Here is a 26025-nt window from a genome sequence, read left to right as displayed (position 1 = left end):
TTGCATATTTTGACTTATTACCCCACCCTTAATTTGACATTTTAATATATAATATTTATGACTGAGTGTGGTAATATGTAAGCCTCGACCTTCACAATGATGTGGCAAGGCCGTGCTGATGCAGGGGAATCGTGAGGGTTATCACAATGCCAGTTTACCAAAACACTACTACTATAATTCAGGTTTAAACAGAATATATGATCAGTACAATGTTTATATCTCAAACAACCTCCACAAATGTGGTGAGGAGCTGGTGAGGAGGCACATTTAGGATGGGTTTCCTGTGCTTCCTCTTCACAGCAGACATCTTGACTTGTCACACCAGAGAAAGCGCAGGTGCATTAGGTGTGTTAGATGAAAGCTGCATTTCACTTAGGGATGCCCAGCTTTTCTGCACGCTGGTTCACTGTCATGGTTCACTATAAACCTCACGGCACTTTTTTCTAGTGTGCCAAGTCAGAATGTCCTCCGTGAAACATGTTTATTGCATATCCTACATGCTTTAATGGGGACTTGTGCTGCTTTAGTGGATGCTCATATCAACTCTTACCCCCTTGGAGGTCTATTAGTGTAGTTTTCACATGCTGTCTTTGTGGAGGAAAGCGCTAAGCCAGGCAAAAGAGTCAAGTAATAAAGTCAGAGTATGTACACATAATGGTAAATTGACACCCTAAAATGAGAGCAGGCTGGTAGAACAGCAGGTTTTGTTAGGGACACATAAAATCTGTGGCATCCATTGTATGCACTTTTTGTGCTTTGGTAACACTTCTAACCAAATGAGAGAAAATGCACACTTTTCCAAGGAAACATGGTTTAACCCAGAATCCACACCAACCATATCATTTTTATGTTAAATATGCCCGGCTCAGTTCAGTCTTAGCTTTGTAATAGTTAAACTAAAACCACCTGAAATGAAAACCTACTTTACCATGAGAAAGCCCACTGGAACAAGGCAGTGATGGAACAAAAGATTAAAAGATGAAAGACAGAAATTGATAGACTTGGGTAGAGAATAGAACCAAGCAACTGGAGAATTATGAGATTTAAAGTGGGAGGAAGGGAAAGGAAAAGAAAAACAGTTTAGAAGGGAAATGAGGGGTGAAAGACAAAGAGAGGAGGAAGCAGTATGCAACAGAAAGGATGATTTGAATTTCAGGTCAGAAATGGAATGGAATAACATGCTGAAGTGAGTGTTGCAGTGATATATTGCCCATTTTCATCCTTGTTGAAAAAGCCAAATACTTTTGCATTTGGTGCACAGATGAATCAAACGCCCGGCTGCATGAATAATTTCTTATTTGTCAGCAGGATTTGTTTTTTTTTTTAACTCGCATTTCAAAAGCACAAAATAATTATTCTGCTATGGACCACAGACCAAGGGCATAGTCCTTTCAGACAACATCTAGGTTTTTATTTGTTATTATTATTTATTTATTTTCCTGCTTACATTTTCTCTCATTCTTTTTTTGACTGTTGCTTAGTGCTGCTCTTCCTCTCCAGTGACGGCTCGAGTGGTGAGCTGTGCACCGTGGAACATATTGATTATTTCTTATGATGTTTTTTTTTTGTTCACACTTTCATTATCCAGCTCTCAGGGGCTCAAGATCCATCTGTTCATCATTTGTGTAGTGACAAATATACACAACTCAAATTTTCACATAGTTTTTTTTTCTGCAAAGGCTCGTTCAAGTCTGCAAAACTTTTTTTAATTAAAAAAAAAAAATAATTTTATCAATTTTATCCATGGTTCAGACATTTTGCACTAAATATTTTTGAATTTTAGCAAAGGTTGTTAATCTCTGTCTCTCTTCCACAGCATGTCTTTATCCTGTCTTCCTTCTCTCACCCCAACCTGTCCCAGCAGATGGCCCCGCCCCTCCCTGAGCCTGGTTCTGCTGGAGGTTTCTTCCTGTTAAAAGGGAGTTTTTCCTTCCCACTGTCGCCAAAGTGCTTGCTCATAGGGGGTCATATGATTGTTGGGTTTTTCTCTGCATGTATTATTTTAGGGTCTACCCAACAAAATAAAATGCCTTGAGGTGACTGTTGTTGCGATTTCTATATAAGTAAACTTGAACTGAATTGAACTGGAAGCTGGAGGTGCCTGAGTCAGATGGTTGACATACTTGCAGTAGTTTCTACAACCAAATTGTGGCTGTAAGACAACATATTAGACAACATCACTTCATTACCAGAGTGTAGAGCTCTGCTGAAAGTTGAAGGCTCTACTAAATGCCACTTCAGCAATAGACATGCACTGACAGACTGACTGGAATCTCCAGATTTCCAGCAATCTCTGCCCTGAGTAGAGACGTACATCCAATTATGAGCTAGTTCGTTTCATGCACATGTCTCACACAGAGCTATACAGTCAAATAGCTGCATGCACACTTACAGCCACACACTAACGTTTTGTTAGCATGCACGTGGGGGATCAGCATGAAATTGTGAAATAAAGGTGGGTGTTCAGCAGCTTATTTTCAGCTCATTAGTTGGACCTCTTTACCATAGCAGGACACTTTATTTTAACTTAGATGAGAGATGATCCTGTAACAGTTTGGAAGGAATTGTCAAGTTTACCAATTTATCTTATTATGAAAATAAAATTGTGCAAAGAAGAAAAGTTGGTTTGTGTATGCATATACTTAGTTCTTAAAAATAAAATTGGAATAGACAAAAATCATAAATGGCAGGTCACACAGAATTGGCCAAAAAATTTGCTGCATCTCTGTTGAAGATGCGTATGTGGCCATTTTCTGGTGGAGGACAGTCTCCTTTAAACCATTCTACTCATGTCTCCTCATTGACTTGCTGTTTAAAATCCAGCAATTCAGGCTTTGAGAGAATGACTGTTCAGAGCGTCTTCATGATGACATCTCTAGATGTCTCACAGAATATTCTGTGATGATTTAAGAATATTACAGATACACGTAACCCATTTAGTTCACACACCACATTCTGCGCTCCTGTAGTCTCCTTCACTGCAGAATCTGTGAATCACACAGGAGTCACGATAGCCTTTTCAGCTGTCAGGCTGCCCCTCCCTTTGGTGTTCATGGTCACAAGCCTTTCATTTGTGTTGTGTGATTCAACCCGAGCTCATTTCTCTCTCTCATACACTGTGTGGTTGTGTGTGTGTGTGTGTGTGTGTGTGCGCACAATAGCATAAAATACAAGCAGTATTCTCCCCACTGTAAGAGCAGAGACAGCTCTGCTGGTGCGTTCAAAACCAGAGGACAGGACTCTGGCCCATAGTGGCTCTGTCATGAAAAGTAATGAACTATGAATCATATCAGTCGATATGAGAAGGAGTGAATGAGTGAGAGAGTCCAAAAGAGAACAGGAAGGAAGAGAAAGGGGGGAGATACTGATAAAAATTTCATTGAATATTTGCTGCAGAGGGCTAGCATTTCTTTATTTATTACATCTTCTCTTTATTTATTTTACTAAGTGTTATGGCATGTCTAGGGGTGGCCAGACTACAACATGAAGGTGATCCATCCTCAGACCACGAGCAGCCACGAAACACAGTTGGTACAATTTTACAATGATTTATTTACAATATGTTATTTTAATTTGGCTTTTAACACTGAGAAGGTGCTGAATGCAAGTTCACAGTGGACTTTATGCCAAAACAACAAACAAAAGTGAATTATTTACCAAACATATCTAAAATGAATAAACCAGGTAATAATAAGATACCTCACTAACAAAGACCAACAGGAGAAAACTAGGATCAAAATAAAAGGCAGTCCACCCTACAAACTCCTCGACGTAGCAAACAACATGAAAGGTTTTTAGAATATGCTTCACAGGTAAAGGTGTGGCTGGTTGGGATGAGCAGAAGATGAATGACTGGCCGGATCTATGGAGGGCCAGGAGTGACAAAATGAATTATTTAAATACGCCATTAAATAATTAATTAAATGTGTCATTAATTAAATACAATTTGAAATAAATAATTTATTAAGTGTTAAATGAATGGGCATTTAATTATTGAAATATTTATTTAATTAATTTATTCCAATTAATTAATTAATGAAACATGTATTATTTATTTATTGATGTATTTAATTAATTAATTTTGTCACTCCTGGCCCTGCGTAGTCCGCAGTAGCGTCATCATATATGTCATCTATATTTACTAGTGCTGTCAATGTTAATCTCGTTAAAATGACGTTAACGCCATATCCCCATTATGGGGTGCGTGAGGCTGCACGCCGCTAATGCTTTAACAAGCTAACCATGCTAATGCGTTGACGCCGTGCAGCCCCACACACAGGCGATCCGCGCTAACTCGCTAATGGAGATTTGCCACGTTAATGCAGTTATGGTGTTAATGTCATTTTAACGAGATTAACCCTGACAGCACTATTATTTAGGTAACCAGTCTGTATTCCTCCATCTTCTGGGTCCACCAATCACAGAGAGGCACCTGTACACTTAGATTTACATATTGAAAGCAGCACCTTACAACATCAGTCCTAACTTAGCAGTTTTGCAATAATTTAAGGATTTAAAATAATGGAGAAAAAAGTTGCATTGAGATTTAATTGGCGGTATCCTCTGTGTCAGCAATGGGAGGTAGGGCAAGTTAATTTGCTTGATTCCCTTGAACAACCATTAATGCTTCTAGCACTACAAAATGCTGTTCAGTGTAAGGGCAACACCTAATTAGCACCAAAGTCCATCCAAAGAAAGCTAAAATAATATAGCACAATCCCATCGCTGTAGCTGAGGAAAAGCTTGATCATGTAGAAAGTCTGTCACACAGCCAAGTAGTCCAACAAAGGCACACCTGACTACCAAGAGGATGTGGTTTACGTTCATACAAGGCTCTTTCACAACTAAAGCACAAGTTCAGACAACCATCATTTTATTTAAATGCAGTGTTAATGCTGTGAAGGGCTGGAATTTAGCCCATTTTTATTAGACAGTATTTGGTGAAATGCAGAGACAAAGAGAAAGAGACGCACAAGTGATGAGTGTGAAAGACGTTGGTCCTTCTCACTTTGAGCCATTTTTTGTGTACTGCATGGTAAATGTAACAGTACTGTAAGTGAAAGGAAGCAGGAACCAGGTTCACATTAACATGTTTAATATTAAACAAACAAACAAAAAAATCAGTCGTGTCTTGTTCATCCCTTCATTCCCGGGCATCGTGCTGGTGAGGCTCAAGGTGGAAGACATAATGTAGGGATTCAGTAGAGACAAACAGATACTTTATTAAAGCCTAAAACTTTATTTATTTATTTATTTATTTATTTAAATGTTGAGTACTTACATCATTTTCCAGTATTCATATAACTTCACCAGATAACATGAAATTCACTCTTATCTATTTTTCACTCATCTCCATAACTTACCTCGTAACTGTTTTGATCTGTTCACTGCTCATACTGAGGCTGCTGGCTTTTGGTTGGCTCTGAGTTCACTGACGGTGACGGTAATTAGTGTCTGATTAGATTTGTGGTTAGAAATGTTTTCACGGTGGACTCCTGCAGTTTACTTTGGCAAACTTTGTGTCTTTACTCACAGTGAGAAGCTAAAGACATGTTAGTGTGTTGCTGTTGTGTGCCCTGTAGTTGGCTGGTCAATCAATGCATGTCTTTTTGATTGATTGATCTATTTTTAGTTTGGTCAGTTTCTGTAGTTTTTTTTTTTTCATTTCAGTAACAAAGAATGATGCAACTGTTTTTTGAACCCACTCCTTTCTCAACATCCATTTTAAAGCTTCATTGAAATGATACTTTATTCATGACGAATAAAAAAAAAAATATTGTCGAATTGTTTCTTCGCTCTTTTCACAAAACAAAAAAATGTACCACTGTAGTCAAAGACTTTCATTTTCACCGACAACATTTTCTGCTTTTTTCCGACCACACTTCCCCAAGAGCCAGATGAGCAAGAGCAAGAGTTGCTGCTTCCAGATGCACAGGCAGTGTTAGCAGGCTACATCAGCTTAATTATCCTCTATGAAAACTGGAAAACTTTCCAACTGGATTGAGAGTATCTGCTGACCAATAAGCTGATTTTGGCATCATCTGATTTTCTAGGATTAAAGCTGAGCTTGACTCTGTGACCTGTCTGAAGTCTGTCTACCCTCAGGTTCATGACCATAACATTATCAGCTATCCCCTTGTAAACTGTGACTTTCCCAGTAATAGTGTATCCGGAAAGTATTCACAGTGCTTAATTCTTCCACATTTCGTCATGTTACAACCTTATTCCAAAACTTATTAAATTCATTTTTGATCTCAAAATTCTACATACCTCATGATAATGAAGTGAAAAAAAACTATGAAATTCTTTTTTGCTTTCTTATTAAAAATAACTAAATAATATTCACTTTGTTATCTGTTAGAATTTTGAATTAAAAATTAATCCATTTTGGAATAAAGCTGTAATATGACAAAATGTGGAACAAGTGAAGCACTGTGAGGTGAGGCGAGTGTCCAGTGGAGCTTTTTACCTTCTTCCTTTGGGCATTCTTGTTATTTTGCTTTTTAAAAACTGTCACTATAATCCTGGGTGGGCATAACTCTAAACGCAGAGCTTCCACAGAGGCATCTTGTATATTAATGGTTTTATTGCATGACTGCAATTGAACAAGTGAGAAGTTGCAGATCTCACCTTTGTAGGGAATTCTTATGTAGATGTGGAGGCACCTGTTTGGCACTCAGTAGTAATGTTCTTACATTTTTCATGAGGATCTGCTTTGATTCAAATCTGCTTGAAATATGTTTCATTTTTCTTTCTTTTAGCGAGCGCTGGCTTTCCCACTGAAACAGACTGCCAGCACTTGGCGGCATATTGAAAAGCCATGGATAAAGGTAGATTTAGAATGGAAGAAATCCATTTCCAGTTGGTGTTTGCACTATAAGTTGTTTCAAGTTTCAGTACTAAAATTTAAAGATTCTTCTGCATTTCTCTTTCAAAAATGCTGAATAATTATATTCATGGCCAAATGCATTCAAGATAAACTCTCTGTAAACAAGGTTTTTCCTATGTAAACATCCTAACAGGCTCTTATTTTTTTATAGTTCTGTAACAGTTGTGCAAGCTTTCAGTACAATATCTATACATATGTGCGTGAAGTGATCTTTTCTTTGAAAAGGTGGTGATCACAAAGCTATCTTCCTGTAATGATTTATTCATTTTTTCTTTCCTCCTGAAAATATATTCAGGAATATGTAGCATCAACATGAGAGTTGCAGATAAGAGGATATAAGATGAAGAGAGATGGTGAATAAATGCTGACAAATCCCTGACTTTCATTACACCGAGCATGAAATGGTTCTTGATCATTTCAGCTAACTCTCTCTCCATTGCTGTTTTTTCATCTGTCTCGTTAACTCTCCATCTTGCTCTCTGCGCATCTCTTTTTTACTTTTGAATAAGTTGTCATGGTTACAAAGAAATCTTTTCTGCAACAGCCTGCAAAAAGGGTGAATGTTTTCACTGATGGAAAAATCACACCAACCAGCTTTGGTGCTTATTAGGGCAGGACTATAAACCATTAGGACATCCTCCATATCAAACAGAGAGACAGGCAGTCTTTGTCATGTCTCTGCCCAAATGGATCATTTGAACAGTCTCTCTCTAATGTACTGCACACCTCCCGTCTGAGATATTTCTCTGATTACACTGGGGAATTTGATGTTCTTGTCACTTGTAATGGACTGAATGAAAAATGATGTATAAAAATCAAAAGTACTTTTTGATAATTTTGTCCTCATCTTAAGATAAATGTTCATAGATACTGGGATTGAGAAAAAATATGTGATAAGATATTAGAATTCTTTGTTTTATATACATATATATTGCTTTTTAATGTTTGATGGGTTCTCCAATTCCTTGATAACTTTTTTGTCAAAATGTAACCATTTTTTGCCTCCTTTTTTGCAAATTTTTCCACCTGTTTTTCCAGCATACTAGATGTGAGTTTCTGAATCTGAAATGAAAATATTGATTCATTGTGTTCATCACAAGCACTCTGTGAATCTGTTACTTGCTTATTGTTTCTGTTGTGTAATTTGAAATAACTGCTGCCCTGACAGCTCCACTTGTAGTTGCCAAGCTGTGAAGGAGTTTAGTGTGATTGGTTAGAAGAAAACACAACAGCGAGGTGAGTGTGGCCAATGACGGAACAGTGAGCTAAAGGTAACAGGCTTATCACCAAGTGCCTGAGTAAAACTGACAAACCAATAACATGAAACACTGTGTTTCATGTTTGGTAATCGGGATGGAATCTAAAGTTTTCTGTCTTTTTTTAATTATTCATAATCAGCATGGAATTAATATTCCTGTAAAGTTAAGACAAACAAACCAACAAAGAGTTTTCTGCTAAAAGGAGCTGTTGAAACAGATGTTACCCCCATCACCATCACCATGTACGGGGACCCTCACATCCAATGGGATGTATTTATTTATTAACCTTTCATTGTTATGAAACATTTCTGTCTAAGCCTATTAAACAGAATCAAATGTTTCCCAGTCAACAAACTTGCACTTCATGATGCCCCTTCTATCTTCTCATGGTGACTTTGTTATCACATCACAGAAAGTTTGACTTTAGTGGTAGATTAGGTTGTCTACTAATCTGGAGGATCAGTGTGGAGTCCACATGGTGAGGAGTCCTTGGGTGGGATACTGAATCTCCACTGCCCCTGATGGATCCATCAGAAATAGATTTTTTTTAAAGTGCATGGATTAAAGTGCTGTATGAATGTGTGCATAAGTGGATGAATGTGGCTTTTGGTGTAGAAGTGCTTTGAGTGCTCAGCAAGAGCAGAAAAGTGCTGAATAAATACCATTTTCTATTTTAAACAGGAGTATTACCCCTTTTTGTCACGGCTGATGCATCGAGGCACAGGTGCCAAAAGCTTGTGTCTATTTCATGATCTGAGATTAGAATAAGTTGAGTTTTTTTTTTCTTTTTCTTTTTACTTGATGTTAAACAACACAATGTTTTATTTTATTAAGCGACTGGTCAGTCAGTCTCTGGCCTTAGTGAAGGGTATACTGTAATGATTTTCCTTTAACTCACTTATCTGTCATAGACCAATAGACTTGCTTGCCCCCTTTTTTGTGACAACTAACACAGTTATTATAAAAGAAGATGCTTTAAATAATAACAATAATTTAAACAATGTAAAAAAAGAATACGCATTAATTGTTGATGACATATAATTAGATTCAGTACCTTTGACCAATTATGTGGGCAGCCGGTGGCAAAATTCATGTCAGTGTCAAATCAGGAGAAGCCTTTATGAATAGAAGTAGAGGGTTTACCACAAGGTGCAAACCACTGGTTCCACTTTAGAGCAAGAAGAAGAGAATAGATTTAACCACAGAGAGCCTGCATAATTCTGAAAAAATATGTTTGGACAGATGAAACCAAGATTTATTGGACAAGAAAAGTATGGAGGAGAGAAACATGATCTGAAGGATCCCACATTATCTGCCAAACATAGTGCAGGCAGTGATATGCTATATATGGGCATGTATGGCTCTATATTAAAAAATATTTTTTATAGCTTCTAAAAATAGGTTAAATAGTTAATGGATTTTAGGGGGTAATACCTTCAATTAAAGCCGAAGAGCTGGGGGACATCATCATGGTGGCAGTGGTTTATGGTGTACAGAGGCCAAAAAATAAAGAAATATATACACTGTGTCCAACAATTTATAGTCATAACTGTATGGTTATGGATTGGTTAAATTTCAGCTTCTGGTTAATGTTAAGGAAAAAAACTGGATTCTGACCTCAAAATGCTTTCTACGTTAATGGCACAGTATTTCTAAAGCTAGCATCAGTATTGAATCAGATCTAAATACTTGACATCCGATTCATCTTACTGAAAATCTACGCTAAGATGAGCTTCTTTCTGTGTAGCCCAGGATTTCCACGTTCTTCAGACGAGCTTTTCTCTGCCCCTCTGTGAGCTGGAATAGATGTAGGCCTGGGTAAACTTTATTGCTACAAATGAAAAGGTGGATTAACCAGGGTGAGCCGAGTGTTATCCTCCACTGAATCCCTGAATTATTTCTTTTTCAACATTGATGGGTCTATTTCTTCCCCCGTCTTCCTTTTTTTTCCTCCCCCGTCTTCCTGTTCTTTAATTTCTTCTTTTCCGCTGTAGCCCCATGATATTTATTTTTCTCTTGCCTCCCAGCTAGGATGCTCATAAAACAGGTACTAATTCCACTGAGAAGGTTTCTTCCTCCACTGTTTGATGCACAGCTGTCACATGTCTCAGTGATAAATTCATCGATTACATCAGGCTCCATCTGAGCTCTGCTGTTGTGTAGGTATAATACATAGAGCCTGGTTTCCCGCTGAGAGTCTGTCAAGCTCCTGCTTCACTCTGTCATTCTTTTTTTTCTTCACGTGACTCTACCTCGTGGTCACAAGTTGTTTTGTTTTTCAGGAAATTATGTTAATTTTATCACAGTCAACATTACTGATGTAAATATAATATTTACTTAAACTTATTTGTTTTCATTCACTTTTAAAAACATATTGAATCTAAAAAATATGTATATGTGATGACTTTAAAGTTGGCTAAACATTAAGCACTGGTGTAGAAGAGACTAACAAAGCTGTGTAGGTTTTTTATGGATCAAGCTGCTATTAACTGCTTCTACAGAAGCTTCCATGACAGACAAAACTTGTGTCACTGTGTCTCTAGCTAGCTTATGAAAATAAGATGAACATTTTAACTGAAATTTGCAAATATGAATAAAGTGTAAAACTGCATAAACAAGGTGAACCAAAATATAAATTCCATCAGACTTCCATCTCAGTCCCTGTTTATTTATTTTTTACAAATTATATGTTAAATTTTGGATAATTATCCCAACATTTATAAAAACATAATAATAATATAAGAATATAAGATAATATAAGAATATAATAAGAATAATAAGAAAGGGGTATTGGGATATTCATGCTTAACAGTGTAGTAAAGGTAGCAGTTACCAGTGACCTACCCTGAATAAAAATGATAATGATGATGATAATAATAATAATAATAATGATAATAATGATAAAGAAAAAAATCAAGTGATTTCTTTTAAATTTCAAATACTTGTATGAGTAGTGACATAAGAAGGTGAAAAAAACAAAACTGGGACAAAAATGTTTAATTATGTTTTGGGTTTTTTTGGTTTTCAAAACAAAAGTGATTCCTGAGGCTTTAGCAGGTGTTTCTTTGGTACATGTAGAGGAAAATCTGGGCAGTTAGCATCAGCGCTGGCAGCTCAGCACACTCTGAGAACAAATCTGTACACAAACATTCATAGAAAAGGAACTCACGGGTCTTTAAAAAGTGCTCGAAGAGATCACACATACAACAGCGATCTTGTAAAGGGTCTTTAGAGTAAAGGCACTCAGTAAAACGTGACACTTAAAAATACATGAAGCACCCCTTATATCCAGTTGCTTCCTGTTACAAAGCCAATGCCATTGCCTCTTTGGGATTTCTGGTGATTTCTGTCATTGATCCATTTATGAATAACAGAATAAACCATTGAGATGAAACCTTGCACTTACTGAGAGGTGACTCGTTGCATCTTATCTCTGCCTTGAAAAGTAAAATAATGAACTGTTATGCTATTAACTATTCCTCTGAGTTGACATTGTTGGGGAGAGAAATGGTTGTTAAATTTACATTGCAGGTTAAAGAGATTCTTAAATTCATCTTTTGGATTTTTCCTGCAGCAGCTGCTGGTTCATACCAGTAGCAGACCTATTTGATGGTACCCATTTCAGTGAAGCACTTCAGTGAATCATGTTTCTGTGCCACGCAGCACTCTTTGTCTTATTCTCTGTATTGCGTATGCTCTCGCTGTCTGCGTCTGTCTCCCTCTTCTGTTGCACTCTTCTTTCTCTCCGTCTCTCTCCCCGTCTCTTACTTTTATTCTAGTCACAGTTTCCAAGATTTTCTTTCTTTCCCTTCCACCTTATCTTTATTTCTCATGCTCTCTCTCAACCTCCTCCACCTCCTGCTGCTCTTTCAGAGTTTCTTGCTGCTGTCACTGCTGGTTCCCTGCATCTCTGCGCTGTACTGTAGTGCGTGTGGGGGGGAAAAGCAAGAGAATTTGAAATGGTAGGGTGGAAGTAAGAAGCAGAGGCAGAGTAAAGGATAAAAGGATAGTGGAAGTAAAAGGAAAAAAAGGGAGGTGAGGGTGGGGGGTGTGACATTGTAGCCTACACTCAGCTGCAATCCAGCTTTACCTGGCAGAAGGGATGGAGACATTTCTTACTCGTGCCACTGCGAGCCTCGAGGCAGACTTTTTCTCAGGTGTAAAAGCAGGTGAAACAGAAATACTGAAGACCTTGGGGGCCTGCCAGATGTCAGGCAACATCAGCTGCTTGTGGGCACAGCAGCGGGTTAGAAGCCTTCCATTATAACATTCCTGCAAGGAAAGTCAAACACTTTCCAGTCATGAAATGGGTAGTCATGAATTCAGAGGCACAGGCACAAGTGCCTTCTTTTTGTAAAAATGCCATCAGAGGTGCGTGGTCTACGAGGTTACATCTGTAGCTGATGTGCTGAAGGTGTTCTCGCTGTTTCGGCTGCTGAAGCCTGAGATGATCATATACACAACTGTATTCCAGTGTTACTCTGATATAATGGCAGCTGTGGTGTTTTATGGCTGTTATGGTTATATAAAAGGGTAGAAATTTATTTTAATATAACCGAAAATGAATTCACAGCCTCATGATTTTCTGTTTGTCTGTTTGTTTGCTAATGACAAGTTAAAGTTGCAGTTCAGTTTTGCCCAAATCTCTTGCTTATAAACCGTGAAGTGAATTATCATTTTTGTGCATACATTGCATGACCATGCTGAAAGTTGGGCTTTTTCCACCTTTTTTTTATTTTGAAGCAGCGGCTATAGACCTGCCAGTTTCCCTTTGAGAAGTGGAGACAAAGTCAACTGAATCCACCATTTGTTGCTCATAAAGGAGCCAAATCTCATTTCACTTGTGCTCCTTTACTGTTCATTGTGCTGAATTTAAAACAGAAAAATAGGTAAAATGACTGAGAGCTCTTGTATTGACAGCGGTTCTGCGCTGTGAACCTGGATGGGAAAGGTTATGACAGCAGGCTTTTAGCCTCATTTTTGAGACATTTTTTGAACAAGTATAAACCGGTTAATATCCATTAAATATTCTGAATGTGACACAATTTGCAGTAGATTTGGCATTATTCAGTTTATTACGATCACTGGAAATGATGCTGAAAAAACTGGGTTGATGCTTGTTTGATTATTTATAGGTATCTCTTCGATAATTATTCTGATCTAAGAGTTTGTGACTGGAGTATATTTTGAGTTGATTGTGCATTTGAGTCGCAGTTGCATGCCAAAAAAGGTGCTAGGTTCAAGGATCAAGGATTCTGGTCAGCTTGGGCCTTTCTGTTTGGAGTTTGCATGTTTTTCATGTGCTTTCTTTGGGTACTGCAGCTCCTCCCACAGTCCAAAGACAACGGCCATAGTAACTGTAGTACAATCAACAATTCCATAGCTTGTGGAACCATCTTTATCAGCAATAACTTGAAGTAATAATTTTCTAGATGACTTTATCAGTCTTTTTAAATCACTGTGGAAGAGTTTTGATCCACTCATCATAACAAGGGAGGTTCAGTTTGAGGTTTGCTGTCACTTGCAAGTTCCCATCACAACATTTCAATCAGGTTGAAGTCTGGACTTTGTACAATTGCATTACCTTGGTTCCTTTCTTTGTCAACCATTCTGGTGTGCACAAGATTGTTCTTCTGTTGCATAAACTTGTTTCAGCCAAGCTTTAGCTGTCGGACATTTGACTCTAGAATACTTTGGTATACAGAGAAGTTCATGGTTGACACATTGACTGCAAGGTGCCCAGGTTCTGTGGCTATATTGGAAACCCATGTCATGGAGCTCCCAGTACACAGTTTTTGTGTTGGTGTTAACACCAGAGGTGCTTTAGAGCTCTGCAGATCCTGAGTCAACAGGTCGTTGCCACCTCAGCACTCAGCAACCCCACTCTTTAACTTGAGGTTGCCCGGCTGAGATGCTGTGGTTTCAAAATGCTTCCACTTTGTAATAATTCCACTCTTTGCACTGTTGGTATCTTATTACAGTCACATGCTGAAATTCAGTGAGCTCTTTAGAACAACCAAATCTTTCATAAATGTTTGCAGAGGTAGACTGATTTTATCCACCTGTGGGAATGGGCCTGCACACATCTGAATTAATATTAATCAAACTCACCAAATTCAATCAAATTTTTTTTTCAATATAGTCAGATGTTGGGCTGCTAACAGTTTAGTTACTACGGTATATCACTTTTTCATCTTGTTTCTGCAGTGTATATTTTTTGTGTTTCCACGACTGATTACCGTTGATTAAGGGTTACTTGAGTTGTTAAGGCTTTCTTTCAGTGAGGTTGCTTGTTTTTGGGAGCATGCAGGATGGCTTCATTAGGATGCTTTGATGTGCTCTTTTCCAGGTGCTTTTAGGGTAGATGTTTCATTACAAAACATCAAAGGCAAAGCCGTCTCTTTCTCTCTCACTATCTCTGTCTTGCACCAATACTACAGTACTTGCTTCTTTTCAAGTATTAAAAGTGCGCTCAAGACCTTCATGGCTTACACTCATATTGTTCTTCTGCAAGCCTCCCGCTGTTGTAGTTGAAGTCGGGGAAACATTTTAGCGAATTTACCGCTTTATCTCACGTCCTCATCTTGTCTTTGCTTCACCTCATGGTCTCAGCACCTCAACAATGTGATTTCCTCTTAGAAATGTGTTTTGTCTTTAGCACAGAATCCCTGATGTTTGTTCCCTGCAGTGAAGGTCTCAGCTCTACCTTCACAGCTCTGATTACTTGAGTCTTGTTTCTGGACTTTTTCTTTTTCCTTTTGCTTCTTTATTTCTTTCTAATAAAAAGAAGCAAAAATTGCTCAACGTTTCTGCTATTTTTAATTTCTATAAGAAGTAATAAGGTTAAAAATTGTGTGTTGTAGATTTCCTAGAACTTTAGCATTAGACACAGGATGACAAGGATAAGAATAGAGTAGAAGTGCGCAGAGATTAATGCTGTGGGTTCATGGATGCACTCAGTAGATATCATAGAAATCCGTTAGTGAAAAAATAAGATGGCAAATCATACAAAAGACGCTTTGCTGGAAACAAAGAGAACTTTGTTGCAAATTAAATGAGACAAATTAATAACAAATTAATGCCTTAAAAACAGCAGAAACATATCATCATTTCCATTTTCTATTCCACTCAAATTGATTGATTTCATATGTATATATAAGAACTCATCTGCTCTCCAATCTGTGTTGCAGGTACTTCACCAATATATCCATAGGTGGACGGGACTATTCTTTCAACAGTGACGGCTACTTATCCAAACCGCTGCTTGATGTTATCTCCTATTCCAACGGGAGAGGCTGGGAGGAGGTCAGTACATATCTGTGTAAATTGGCACTAATTACCCAAACGTAGCAACTAGATAGGCTAACCACAATTTCACACACCATCAAACATGCTAACTCATCACTGCTCAATTTCACCTTTTATGCTCTCTCTGCCTGAAGCTCATCTCTTCTTCCTCCTTTCCTCTCTCCAATATTAGATCTCCCCCAGGCTCCCTCCTTTCTATCCTTCTACTCCTGTCTGTGTTTTTCAGCCTTGTTAGTAGGTGCTACTGCACAGTCCAATATCTTTGCCATCAGGGGCCATCTGGAGCAGTTGTACAGTAATAGTACTAAATCCAAGGTCTTCCCTCTGTGGGTACTTTCAATTCCTCAAGCTTTCCTTCGACCTGAGAGAAACAAGTAAACCTTTGTGTTCTTCCCACTGTGTTCCATTTGCTCCTGACCTTTAAGACTCAATATGTTTACTGGCAAGTAGCAGACTCAAGGTCTCCCTAATTTTGAGAATGAAAACCTTAAAGGAAAAAAAATCTGCCTTTTAAAGAAACACACACACACACACACACACACACACACACACACACACACACACACACACACACAAGCACATTGTTTTAACTGCATAGCATCACAGTAAGTCCCTCATTGTTGTAGTGTGTTACCTGCCTACAGTCGCTCAACACTGACCTAAAAGTTCAGCACTATGCAGCATTTAAGGAGTATTCATGTAAGAATCTGGACAAAAGATCCATTTAAAATGATTTAAGGAGCATTTAAAGAGAAGACGACACAGAATCCTGTGAATACATGTCTTTGAGGAACAACAAGTATCAATATTTTTTACAGCAAATTATAGTATGCAAACTAAAATAATATTAGAATCACAAGTATTTTTGCAAATTATTTTTAACAATAAGGAAATATTGTTTTGAACAAATCTGTCAATACTGTAATTTTCGAAGGAAATTTCAATCACGTGATTGTTTATGTTAATGTCTCTCACATCACCACTTCTGTTCCTCATGTTGCTTCAGTTTATTGAAGTTTGCAGGCATCCATTTATACACTGTTCTCTCAAAGTCCTGCCGTAACATTTCAGTCAGAGTGAATTTTGGTCAGGCCACTCAAAACTCAAATTGTCTTTTCAGCCATTCAGTTGTAGATTTGAGTTGTGCTTGGATCTTTGTCCTTTTGCATAACCCACTTTTGGCCAAGCTTTAGCTGTCAGACAGATGGCCTCACATTTGACTCTAGAATACTTTGATGTACAGAGGAGTTTGTGACAGTGACAGCAAGGTACCCAGTTCCTGTGGCTGCAAAAGCCCAAATTACCCCCCCACCACCATGTTTGGCAATTGGTATGAAGTGTTTGAGCTATATTTTGTTTTCTGCAAATGTGCCGCTGTGCATTTTGTCCAAACATGTCCTCTTTGATCTTGTCTGTCCAAGGGACATTGTTCCAGAACTCCTGTGGGTTATGCAGATGCAACTTTGCAAAGCGTTCTTTTTAGAAGTTGGACGCTTTACTCCTGGGAACCCTTCTAACCAGGCCACACTTATCCAGTGTTTTGTTTTGTTTTTTCTTACTTTCATGAACTTTCACATTTAAGATGGTAACTGTTTTTACCCTGCAGGGGTAAAAGCTCACCCAGGTCCAAGATTGTGAATGCAATAACTCGAGAAAAAGATATTGTAGGAGTTTGAACTTTATACTGTAGGTGCATCTGCTAAAAATCTTGGACAAGTTTGAATTTCAGTGAACTCGAGGACCTAAAGGTCGAAGTCAGAGGTCAGGTTTTCTCAAAGTCTTGTAAATGCAATAACTGACGAACGATGTCACCAAGGATTTCGAAATTATTTACCATGGCGACTGAAAATCTCAGAAAATTTTAAATCTCAGTGACCTTGACTTCAAGGTCGAGGTCAGATGTCAACTTTTCTGAAAATCACCTAGAACTTCAAATTCATACCATAGGTGCATCTACTATAGGAGGCTGAGGCACCACTGGCACTGGCTGCCAGCATTTTTAGGTTTCTCAGAGTGTAGTACAATATGACTTAGGGTGTATTTGCTGGGGCATGCACGCCTGCAAAGATCAGCAAATAGCCAAAACATCTGCTTTTACAGAGGTGGTCATACTGCAATTGCAAGATTTGGTCCTCATTGTATTATGCTGATTATACAGCATATGATTATAGTGAACTAAACCATGAAATATGAACAATATATCAAAGAGACAGTAAGAAACTGTGGAAGTATTTGAGAGAATAAATGAAATGTTTTGCTCTGTTTGATGTCAGATTCAGTTGTACAGTCTCATTTTGCCATTCTTTTGTCACCAGCTTCACTTCTTCTCTGTGTGTCATGGTAAATATATGATCTGAGAGGGCCTCTAAGACTCTCTCTTCACTTGCCCACATTCTTGATAAAACATATTAACTTGACAGTGCTGCACTGCAATGCTTTTTGTAGTTTGAGGGTGGTGGTGGTGACGGTGGTGATTGTTTTGCAGCAGATAACAAGCCTCACATCAAGATTCAGATCAGTGACAATATTGACGATGCTTAGTAACTGCTGAACAAGGGGCACTTATTTTGTAAAGTCTCAGCTTTTTTAGTTATGTTTTTTCTCACCCCGTCTCTCTTTGCTTTTGAGCTCTGTATTTCTTCAGTCTTCTGGCAATAGTTAATCTTACACGAGAGCCAAGATTTATAGTTCTGCCTGGTGCTAAGAGGCAGCAAACTGAAGTACTGCTCTATCAGTGGGAATCATAGTACAATCTTCAGCCCTTTTCTGAAGCATCTCACCTTTACTGTATTGAATTTTTGCTGAATGAAGGCTGCAATACTGACAGAGGAGATAGGCTTCTGACTTGTTTTCCATACGCTTGGGAAAGATAGTTTTTTTTTTTTTAACCTGTCTGCAGCAAGCAGAGAAACTGAAAGAGTTTATGTTGCACTGTTGCTCACAAAGGTGACTGTTGTGCTGCTCTTTTATATCTTATGCTCAGGTTATTTTGTAGAGAAATTTCCCGATAGGGAAGTTTACCCCAACTGTGTCGAGCATTTCAGCATTTTGCTCATTATCTTTGGTTTACCAGGCCACAACCACACAAAACGGCAGATTTACAGAAATGCTAACTAGGTGACAAACATACTGTACTTGGCATTTAGGGGTGAAAAAAGAGCATTTATCAACTTAAGGATGAGACATGCAATGGAAATTAGAGATAAAAGAACAGTGTGTTTAAATTCATCATGGACACAAACACAATTTCTAATGTTAGCTACAGAAGATTTTCTCAGTATTATTGTAGGGTCTTTACCTCTATCAATCAACAACATGCTGTGGATGAACAAAAGAGAAATGTAAATCAAATCAGTATTTGTTGTGACCACCCTTTGCCTTCAAAACAGCATCAGTTCTTCGAAGTACACTTGCACACAGTTTTTGAAGGAACTCGGCTGGTAGGTTGTTCCAAATCTTGGAGAACTAACCACAGATCTTCTGTGGATGTAGGCTTCCTCACATCCTTCTGTCTCTTCATGTAATCCCAGAAACACTCGATGATGAGGAGATCAGGACTCTGTGGGGGTCATACCATCACTTCCAATACTTCTTGTTCTTCTTTATGCTGAAGATAGTTCTTAATGACTTTGGCTGTGTGTTTGGGGTCGTTGTCCTGCTGCAGAATACATTTGGGGCCAATAAACAATCATTTATATTTCTAAAAGCATTCTTTGTTTACAGCATTTTTCACACCTGCCTGAAACTTTTGCACAGTGCTGTAATATAAAAGAAAATTTAAAAAAAGAAAATGATATTGTTGCACACAGGCTTCCTTATAGATCTCAAACCAGATGTGGAGGTTATTTCTGAGACTGTTAGAACTTAATGTTTCATTTTATTGTTTGCTGGATTGTTACTTGTTCAGACTTCTATTTGAATTATAAGCATGGCTTACATGCTTTCTGTTAGGTTAAAATTTCTTTAACTTTGACATTGTGCAAAAGTCTTGAGCGACCCTTAATTTCTCTGGATGTAGTATAAGAGAGGCCAGACTCTGTGCTCTCCAGGCTTTATGAAGGTGTTTCAAAGTTGGCTGCTTTTTAAATCATTTTCAGTTCAGTCCTTGTACCTGAAGGGGAATATATTCTGAAGCTAGGTTTTAACTTTGCAAACATACAAATGAAAGTGTAGTATTGTCTGTAGAAGGCTCTTATTTCATGATCATTAGGAGGTGGTGATACTTTCAATGTACAAAGTAGAGGATTGTTTTTATAACAGTATTCTGTAAATATTTTGCCAGTGATTCCTGTACATTTTACCAGTGATAGGATAGAGAGAATATTTGGAACAGGATTTGGAAGTCATTGTCCTTCTGCAGCAGGTCACAGAGCTGTTTGAATGCACTAATGTTAGCTAGAGAAGATTTATATTAACTGTAATGTTTGACAAAGGAATCCGCTGTGATGTCGATGATAGTCTGCACTCTCTTACCTGTGGAGTTGCTTTGGGCCTTAAAATTACTGCAGAGATTTACCAGAAACGTGCAGAGCACAGAAGGGGTTAAATAAAAAAAATACAGGTGGTTCACAGCTAATGATGAAAGCACAGTTATGCTTTCATCATTAGGATTGAGACACTGCTCCAGTTTCCCACAGATTTTGGGAGGTTTATTCCCTACATTCAAGTTGAGGGGTCATATGATGACAATGATGCTTTGCTTCACAATCTCAAGAATGATATATCAATTATATAAAATGGGTATCAGGTGTTACTAATCTCTAGATTGCATAGTTTTAAAAAAATGTAGTCTGTGGGAGCAGGGAACGCTGTTTGCATAGTCGCTCATTAATGACTGTTAATTCTCTCCTCCATGTCAGAACATGCTTCATGCTCACAGGGAGATCATTTGTTACTGGACGTTTCAGCTGGTCAATGTGAGCGCAATAATCATATCATGTGATTTAAGGCCATATGTGCTGGACACCGTGTACATCAACAGGGATCTTGGTTCACATTGCTTGTTGGACTCTGCTGGGATGCTACCGATTCTAGTCCATACTTTTTAAGGGCCAACTTTTAGATGCAGCCAAGTGTGTAAAGTTCAGTCCTCTCAGGATCTTTTCTCTGCTTTTTGCAGATGATACAGTTCTGTTGGTTTTACGTGATGAGGAACTGTGGCAGTGAATAGATGAATGGATTATAATGTTGTCTAATTTGTTGTAAGAATGTGCACTCCAATACAAATAATGCTGGAAATGAAAGGATTCTTGTTGATTTTTGATGTTCAGCTGTCAAGCCTTATTTCACATGAGGATTTGAAAATCTTGTTCTGTAAATTTTATGAAGTAAGCTGTTATGTGATGCAACAGTACAGCAAGTCGTATTGCATTTGTTTGTTCTTTGAGAGAAGCGTAAACATTGGAGTTTACAGAGGATCAATGAGCAAATAAAATAAGAACGATGACTACCTTTTTAATCAATGTGATAAGAGAGCTATAATCTTAAACCACACAAGGCCTAATCCAATTTCAGTTGAGTTTAAAAGTGTAATAAGAGTTTTACAATCTCACAACACAGAGGGATCACAATGTATGTGCACTGTGGACTTGATAAGAGTTGTGGATCGATTACAGTGATTCAGAAGGTACTTTACGGGAGACCAGGCTTTCAGAGTGGACTTGTACACACTGTACACTCCCAGCCACCTATGGAGGATAGATGCTCAGAAAATCATATTAGGTTTTTAAAAACGAATGCAAATTGTTAAAATAATATGCAGAATAAGTGTGGTGACAATAAGAAAACCATTTGAGGCATTTTGGTTAGACTGACCAGTGATCGATAATGTCAGCACAGGTGATGCATGTATTAGATTGCATCACTAAAAAAGCTGCAGTGTAGGTATGATTTTATCTAATTTTTTTTACAAAACAAACCTACAGTTTTGGAGTTTACTGATTTTTTGAGGTCTGTGCCATTGCTCCCCTTTAAAATCTCAAGGCCACAGCCTTAGAACTTTTCAAAGTCTCCATGTCTCTGCTCATCAATACTTACCTGTTCTTATCAAAAGCCTTTTTTCATATTTAATGAGAATTAAAAATACAGCAACTCCTGTTTGAGTCAGATATAGACACAGCCTCTATAGCTGGATCTAGAGACTGAATGCTCACATCTTGATGTCTTGTTTTGATCTCTGTGTATATCAGAATATATTTAATTAAATCACTCTTTACTCAAGCTTCATGATGCCGACACCATAATTTATAATGCTTTTAGAATCGTCTTGTTTCTGCAGCTTTATGAGAGGTTTTGCTTGGAGAGCTTGATTACTACAATTTGCAGCTGTTGTGTACGTACATGACAGACCAGCAGAGTAAAATAGAGGCAGACATCACTTAATAGTGGTTTATGAGGCCACTGTTGAAAAAAAATTGCATGTATTCTTACTGGTTTAAACTATGTAAAATAAAACTGATGGGTAGGACCAAAGAGTCAAAGATAACTGTCACAAAAGAACTAAAACCTCATTTATCATTCATTTATCCATTGCCAGATTTATTCATATTGATGTAAACTCATAGGCAGCTCTTATTTTAAGAATATTTATAGTCTTGTAATTGAATGTGCTTTGCTACTTAGTAAAAGCAGACTGTTGTAACAGTGAGTTGGCCTGAAACAATCTTTGCAATTGCTACTCTCATCACTGAGTGTTTGAGTGTTTGGTCTTTGAATGAAAAGGGTCCTCTGGTGCTCAGATAGTGATGTGTATTACCTCTGCAGCTGCAGCAGCAATGATTTGTTTTATAGTAAACAGAAGACGAGCTGTGTTACAATGAGCTGTGCCTGTGTCTCTGTGTGTGAGAGTAAACAGAAGTAAAAATATAAAGAAAATCAAATATTCTAAATATTGATTTTAAAAGCCTGTGTAGGAAGTGGTGGTGATTATTGTCAAATTATTGACAAGAGAAGGGTAGAAAATCAATGTTCTGTATGATTATCGATCCTGCAAAGCATTTTTGGTCCAATGACTGCAAAACTAATTATTCCTTCAGACAATGTCTACCAGAGTATTATGCTATGAAAAAGGTGCCTCAAACAGTGATGAGGAAGTGATGAAGTTGAGCAGGGCATAGTCACAATGGCGACTTTATGTGATGGTGTTATAATTCAATTCAATTCAATTTTATTTATATAGCACCAAATCGCAACAACACTCACCTCAAGGCGCTTTATATTGCACAGTGCAATAATAGATAAAGAGAAAAACCCAACAATCATATGACCCCCTATGTGCAAGCACTTTGGCGACAGTGGGAAGGAAAAACTCCCTTTTAACAGGAAGAAACCTCCGGCAGAACCAGGCTCAGGGAGGGGCGGGGCCATCTGCTGCGACCGGTTGGGGTGAGAGAAGGATATAAGTGCACAACATATAAGCTGACCCTATGAGGGCCAGATGCTTGAAATGAGTTTTCAACATAAGGTACCCAGTCTCAGGCTTAGAGATGACGTGGACAAGGAACGTAAACATTTTCTAATTATATTGCACTATATTTTAAACCAACATACAAATATAGAAGTGACCAGATATTTGCAGCTACATGTCCTGAAATAAGCTGATTGTGGGTTTGTATGCTCTACAGGTTGGCTGGTGGGAGAACGGACACCTGCGACTACGGTATCACCCCTGGTCTCGCTATGGCTCTTTCTTGAAGCCCCTGGATGACTCCCAACATCTTCGAGTGGTCACATTGGAGGAGAGGCCTTTTGTCATAGTGGAACCTGCTGACCCAGGCACTGGCTCCTGCATCCGGGACTCTGTACCCTGCCGCATGCCCGTTAACTCCAGGTAATTCACAACCACCACCCCTGGATGGACGAACAGTGAAGTGAAAACATCAAATAATCCATTCATTGCATTGCAAACAAATATTCAATTATTCAAGTGTCTAGCTGTTTCCACACATCAACTCCACACGAGATCAGGAGAACATTTGGAAATGCCGTTCCTCACAAGTAGAGGGCATATATTCGGCTCTGGGCTCAGTTTTCCTACTGGTAGCTAGGAATGAGGAGACATCAGATCGCTGTGATTTTGTTGAAAAATGTAATGTGCTGTTCTCTCATGGGTATGAACAAGACACGCATAATTGCTCAGTTAAACACCATTTAATGTACAATCTGTCATTTGCATTCTCATACACTGCTCTAGCTGGTAATGTCAAACTTTTCGAGTTTTCATGCATGTATAAAAACTGGTTGAGATGGTATTTTAGTTTATATGATTTATGTATATAAAGGCAATCTTCTAAGCAATAAACAAAACAAAACACTTCTAAACACTCCACAAATTAAATGGTTATTCATACCATCCAAAAATCCATCTTTAGCCTGAAAATGTGCACGTCTACACTAAGCTACTGAAAGTGCCACACTGTCTTCATCACTGCAGTGGTGAAACCTTTGGTTTGGCTCACAGAGAGAGATCATGGGCGTTTATCAATATGCGTACTTGTGCGTACTTGCGTTCTCGTGTACTCGTGATACGTCATCAGTCGGAGACCAAGTACTGTTCCAATTCGAAGTACGCATCAAACCGAGAACGCGAAAAAGTCCCGGATGTGTTCTCGATCCGCCCGTTTTATCGAGCATGCATCGGTGTAGACTTGGGACAGCTATATATCCCAGAATGCATTTCGTCCAAAACTCAACAGCGGACTCCCGGCACATCGTCCCCCCCCTCCCCTCCCCGCCCGCTCGCGGTCTTCTCACTACTCAGGTTAAAGAAACCCCAGCAGCTGTCTATAGTATTGAGTGTCCAGTAGAATAGAAATAAAAGCGTTCTAACATCTCACCTGCTTGTTTTTATTAAGGTATGTACACATATGTACATGTACACTATTTTTATTAATAGAGGTTTCACTACTGAGGTTAAAAATGATATATAAGTCACTTAGATCACTTCTAAATGTTAATGTTTGGTTTATTTCAGTGTTTTATTTGTTCCTGAGTAAACCGGTTTGGCTGTGATTAAAGTTAAGCTTCATAACATGTTACTCACAGTTAAATTAGGAGGGGACGGCAGTAAAAACTCCGGACCTGTGACATCATCACGTACGCTGGTACAAATCACGAGTCCGTGCTCGCGTACTTGAGAATTGAGAGACGGCCCACGAGTCCGTGCTCGCGTTCTCGGCGGGTACGTACTCCCGTGCGTTCTCGGCAAGTACGTACTCACCGAGAACGCGAGTACGTACTCGCGTACTTGGGCATTGATAAACGGCCCATATATTGGATGTACGGTGGCCCTGAGAGGTCAGGTGCATTGCAACTTATAACAACATCAGCAAATAGGAAAATACTGCAAAAGCATACAAAAACATAGAAGTTAAAAAGGAAATAGTGTCACAAAACAGCTGCAGAAGTGACAGAAACTGAAACATGCAACAGCACTTCAAATAACAAGGAGGTTTGTTGGTGTTGTGAGATAGAAAAAAAATGCAAGAAAAATCTGTTCTTATTGCATAATTCAAATAATACTGATGATGTATTTTTGCAATTAGTTTTTTTTCCCCATCATATTATTTTCTCCTCACAATCTCTTCTGTTGTGTTTACCGAGTCCTTTTGTTTATCCGTTTATTTATTTATTTTTAGCTTTTGCTGTATTTTTCCCATTTGCTGGCTTTTCTTAATTTGCAGGGCGTTTGACCTCCAACAACCACCATAGGTATACACAAAAATATGAAAAACAAAGTAATTGCTGTGAAAACAAATAGAAATAGAGTTGCAATATGTTTTTGTAACAATCTGAAAGAGGTGGCAAGGCAAGATGACCTGTAGTTTGGCCATAAGCTGAGAGAAACAGAAGACTAGATACCCCAATTTTCTATCTGCGAATACATCAAGAGTGTTACAACAAGAGGTGCTTCAGTACATAATAAGTGTTTTCTCCTAGTGTTATTTTCTCTGAGCTCTTATCAGCTGGTAAACTGTAGTAGAAAGTGAGAAAGAAGTTTCAAAAAGTGGTTAGATAAAGACCATCCTGAAACCACAAGGTCCTCTGCCTTAATCCAATGTAAAATTGAGCTGTCTGGCCACACATCAAAGAACAGGACAGTAAATCGTTATTGTTTCCAGGTGGAGTGTACATACAGAAAAAGGTTTAAAGAAAGGCTTTCCTTCTGCAATCAGTCGATTAAAGACTAAAAAACAGCTGAATTATTTTGGCTGAATTTGAGAAAATACATTTGTGTCACAGCATCTCTGTCTCTCTATCTGTGTGTATATATGAAGTTAGTTGACATCAGATTAAAGAGTGTTGAAAGAAACATGGATTTCTTACAGCTCTTTAATAAAAGCATGATGGAAGAAGCAAAGCAAAGGCAGGTTAATCTTGTCTTTCTTTTCTTGTCCTGCAGTTAAGTTTCATCTGAGGCAAACATTGAAAGACTGACAGAAATTGAGCACTGTGTGTGTGTGTGTGTGTGTGTGTGTGTGTGTGTGTGTGTGTGTTCTGCACCCCTTGTCTCTCCCAGATAAGCTTCCTTCCTGCCAGTATATGACCTGGCCAACAGAGAGATAACAAGTT

At 38.3% G+C, this 26025-nt stretch overlaps 1 protein-coding gene across 1 annotated transcript in view; it reads left to right on the top strand.

Annotated features, from left to right (window-relative positions):
- grin2da (glutamate receptor, ionotropic, N-methyl D-aspartate 2D, a) overlaps positions 1 to 26025 on the top strand; it is a 238477-nt gene that overhangs the window by 149320 nt on the left and 63132 nt on the right. Inside the window, 2 exon segments of the mRNA XM_025902353.1 lie at positions 15339 to 15453; positions 23079 to 23284. Of these exon segments, the coding sequence (XP_025758138.1) occupies positions 15339 to 15453; positions 23079 to 23284 (321 nt within the window).

Source organism: Oreochromis niloticus, linkage group LG22 (assembly GCF_001858045.2).
Source record: "Oreochromis niloticus isolate F11D_XX linkage group LG22, O_niloticus_UMD_NMBU, whole genome shotgun sequence".
In the NCBI taxonomy this organism is placed as follows: Eukaryota; Metazoa; Chordata; class Actinopteri; order Cichliformes; family Cichlidae; genus Oreochromis; species Oreochromis niloticus.
The sequence above is the reverse complement of the archived record's forward strand: the minus strand, read 5'-3'. Positions and strand labels throughout refer to the sequence as shown.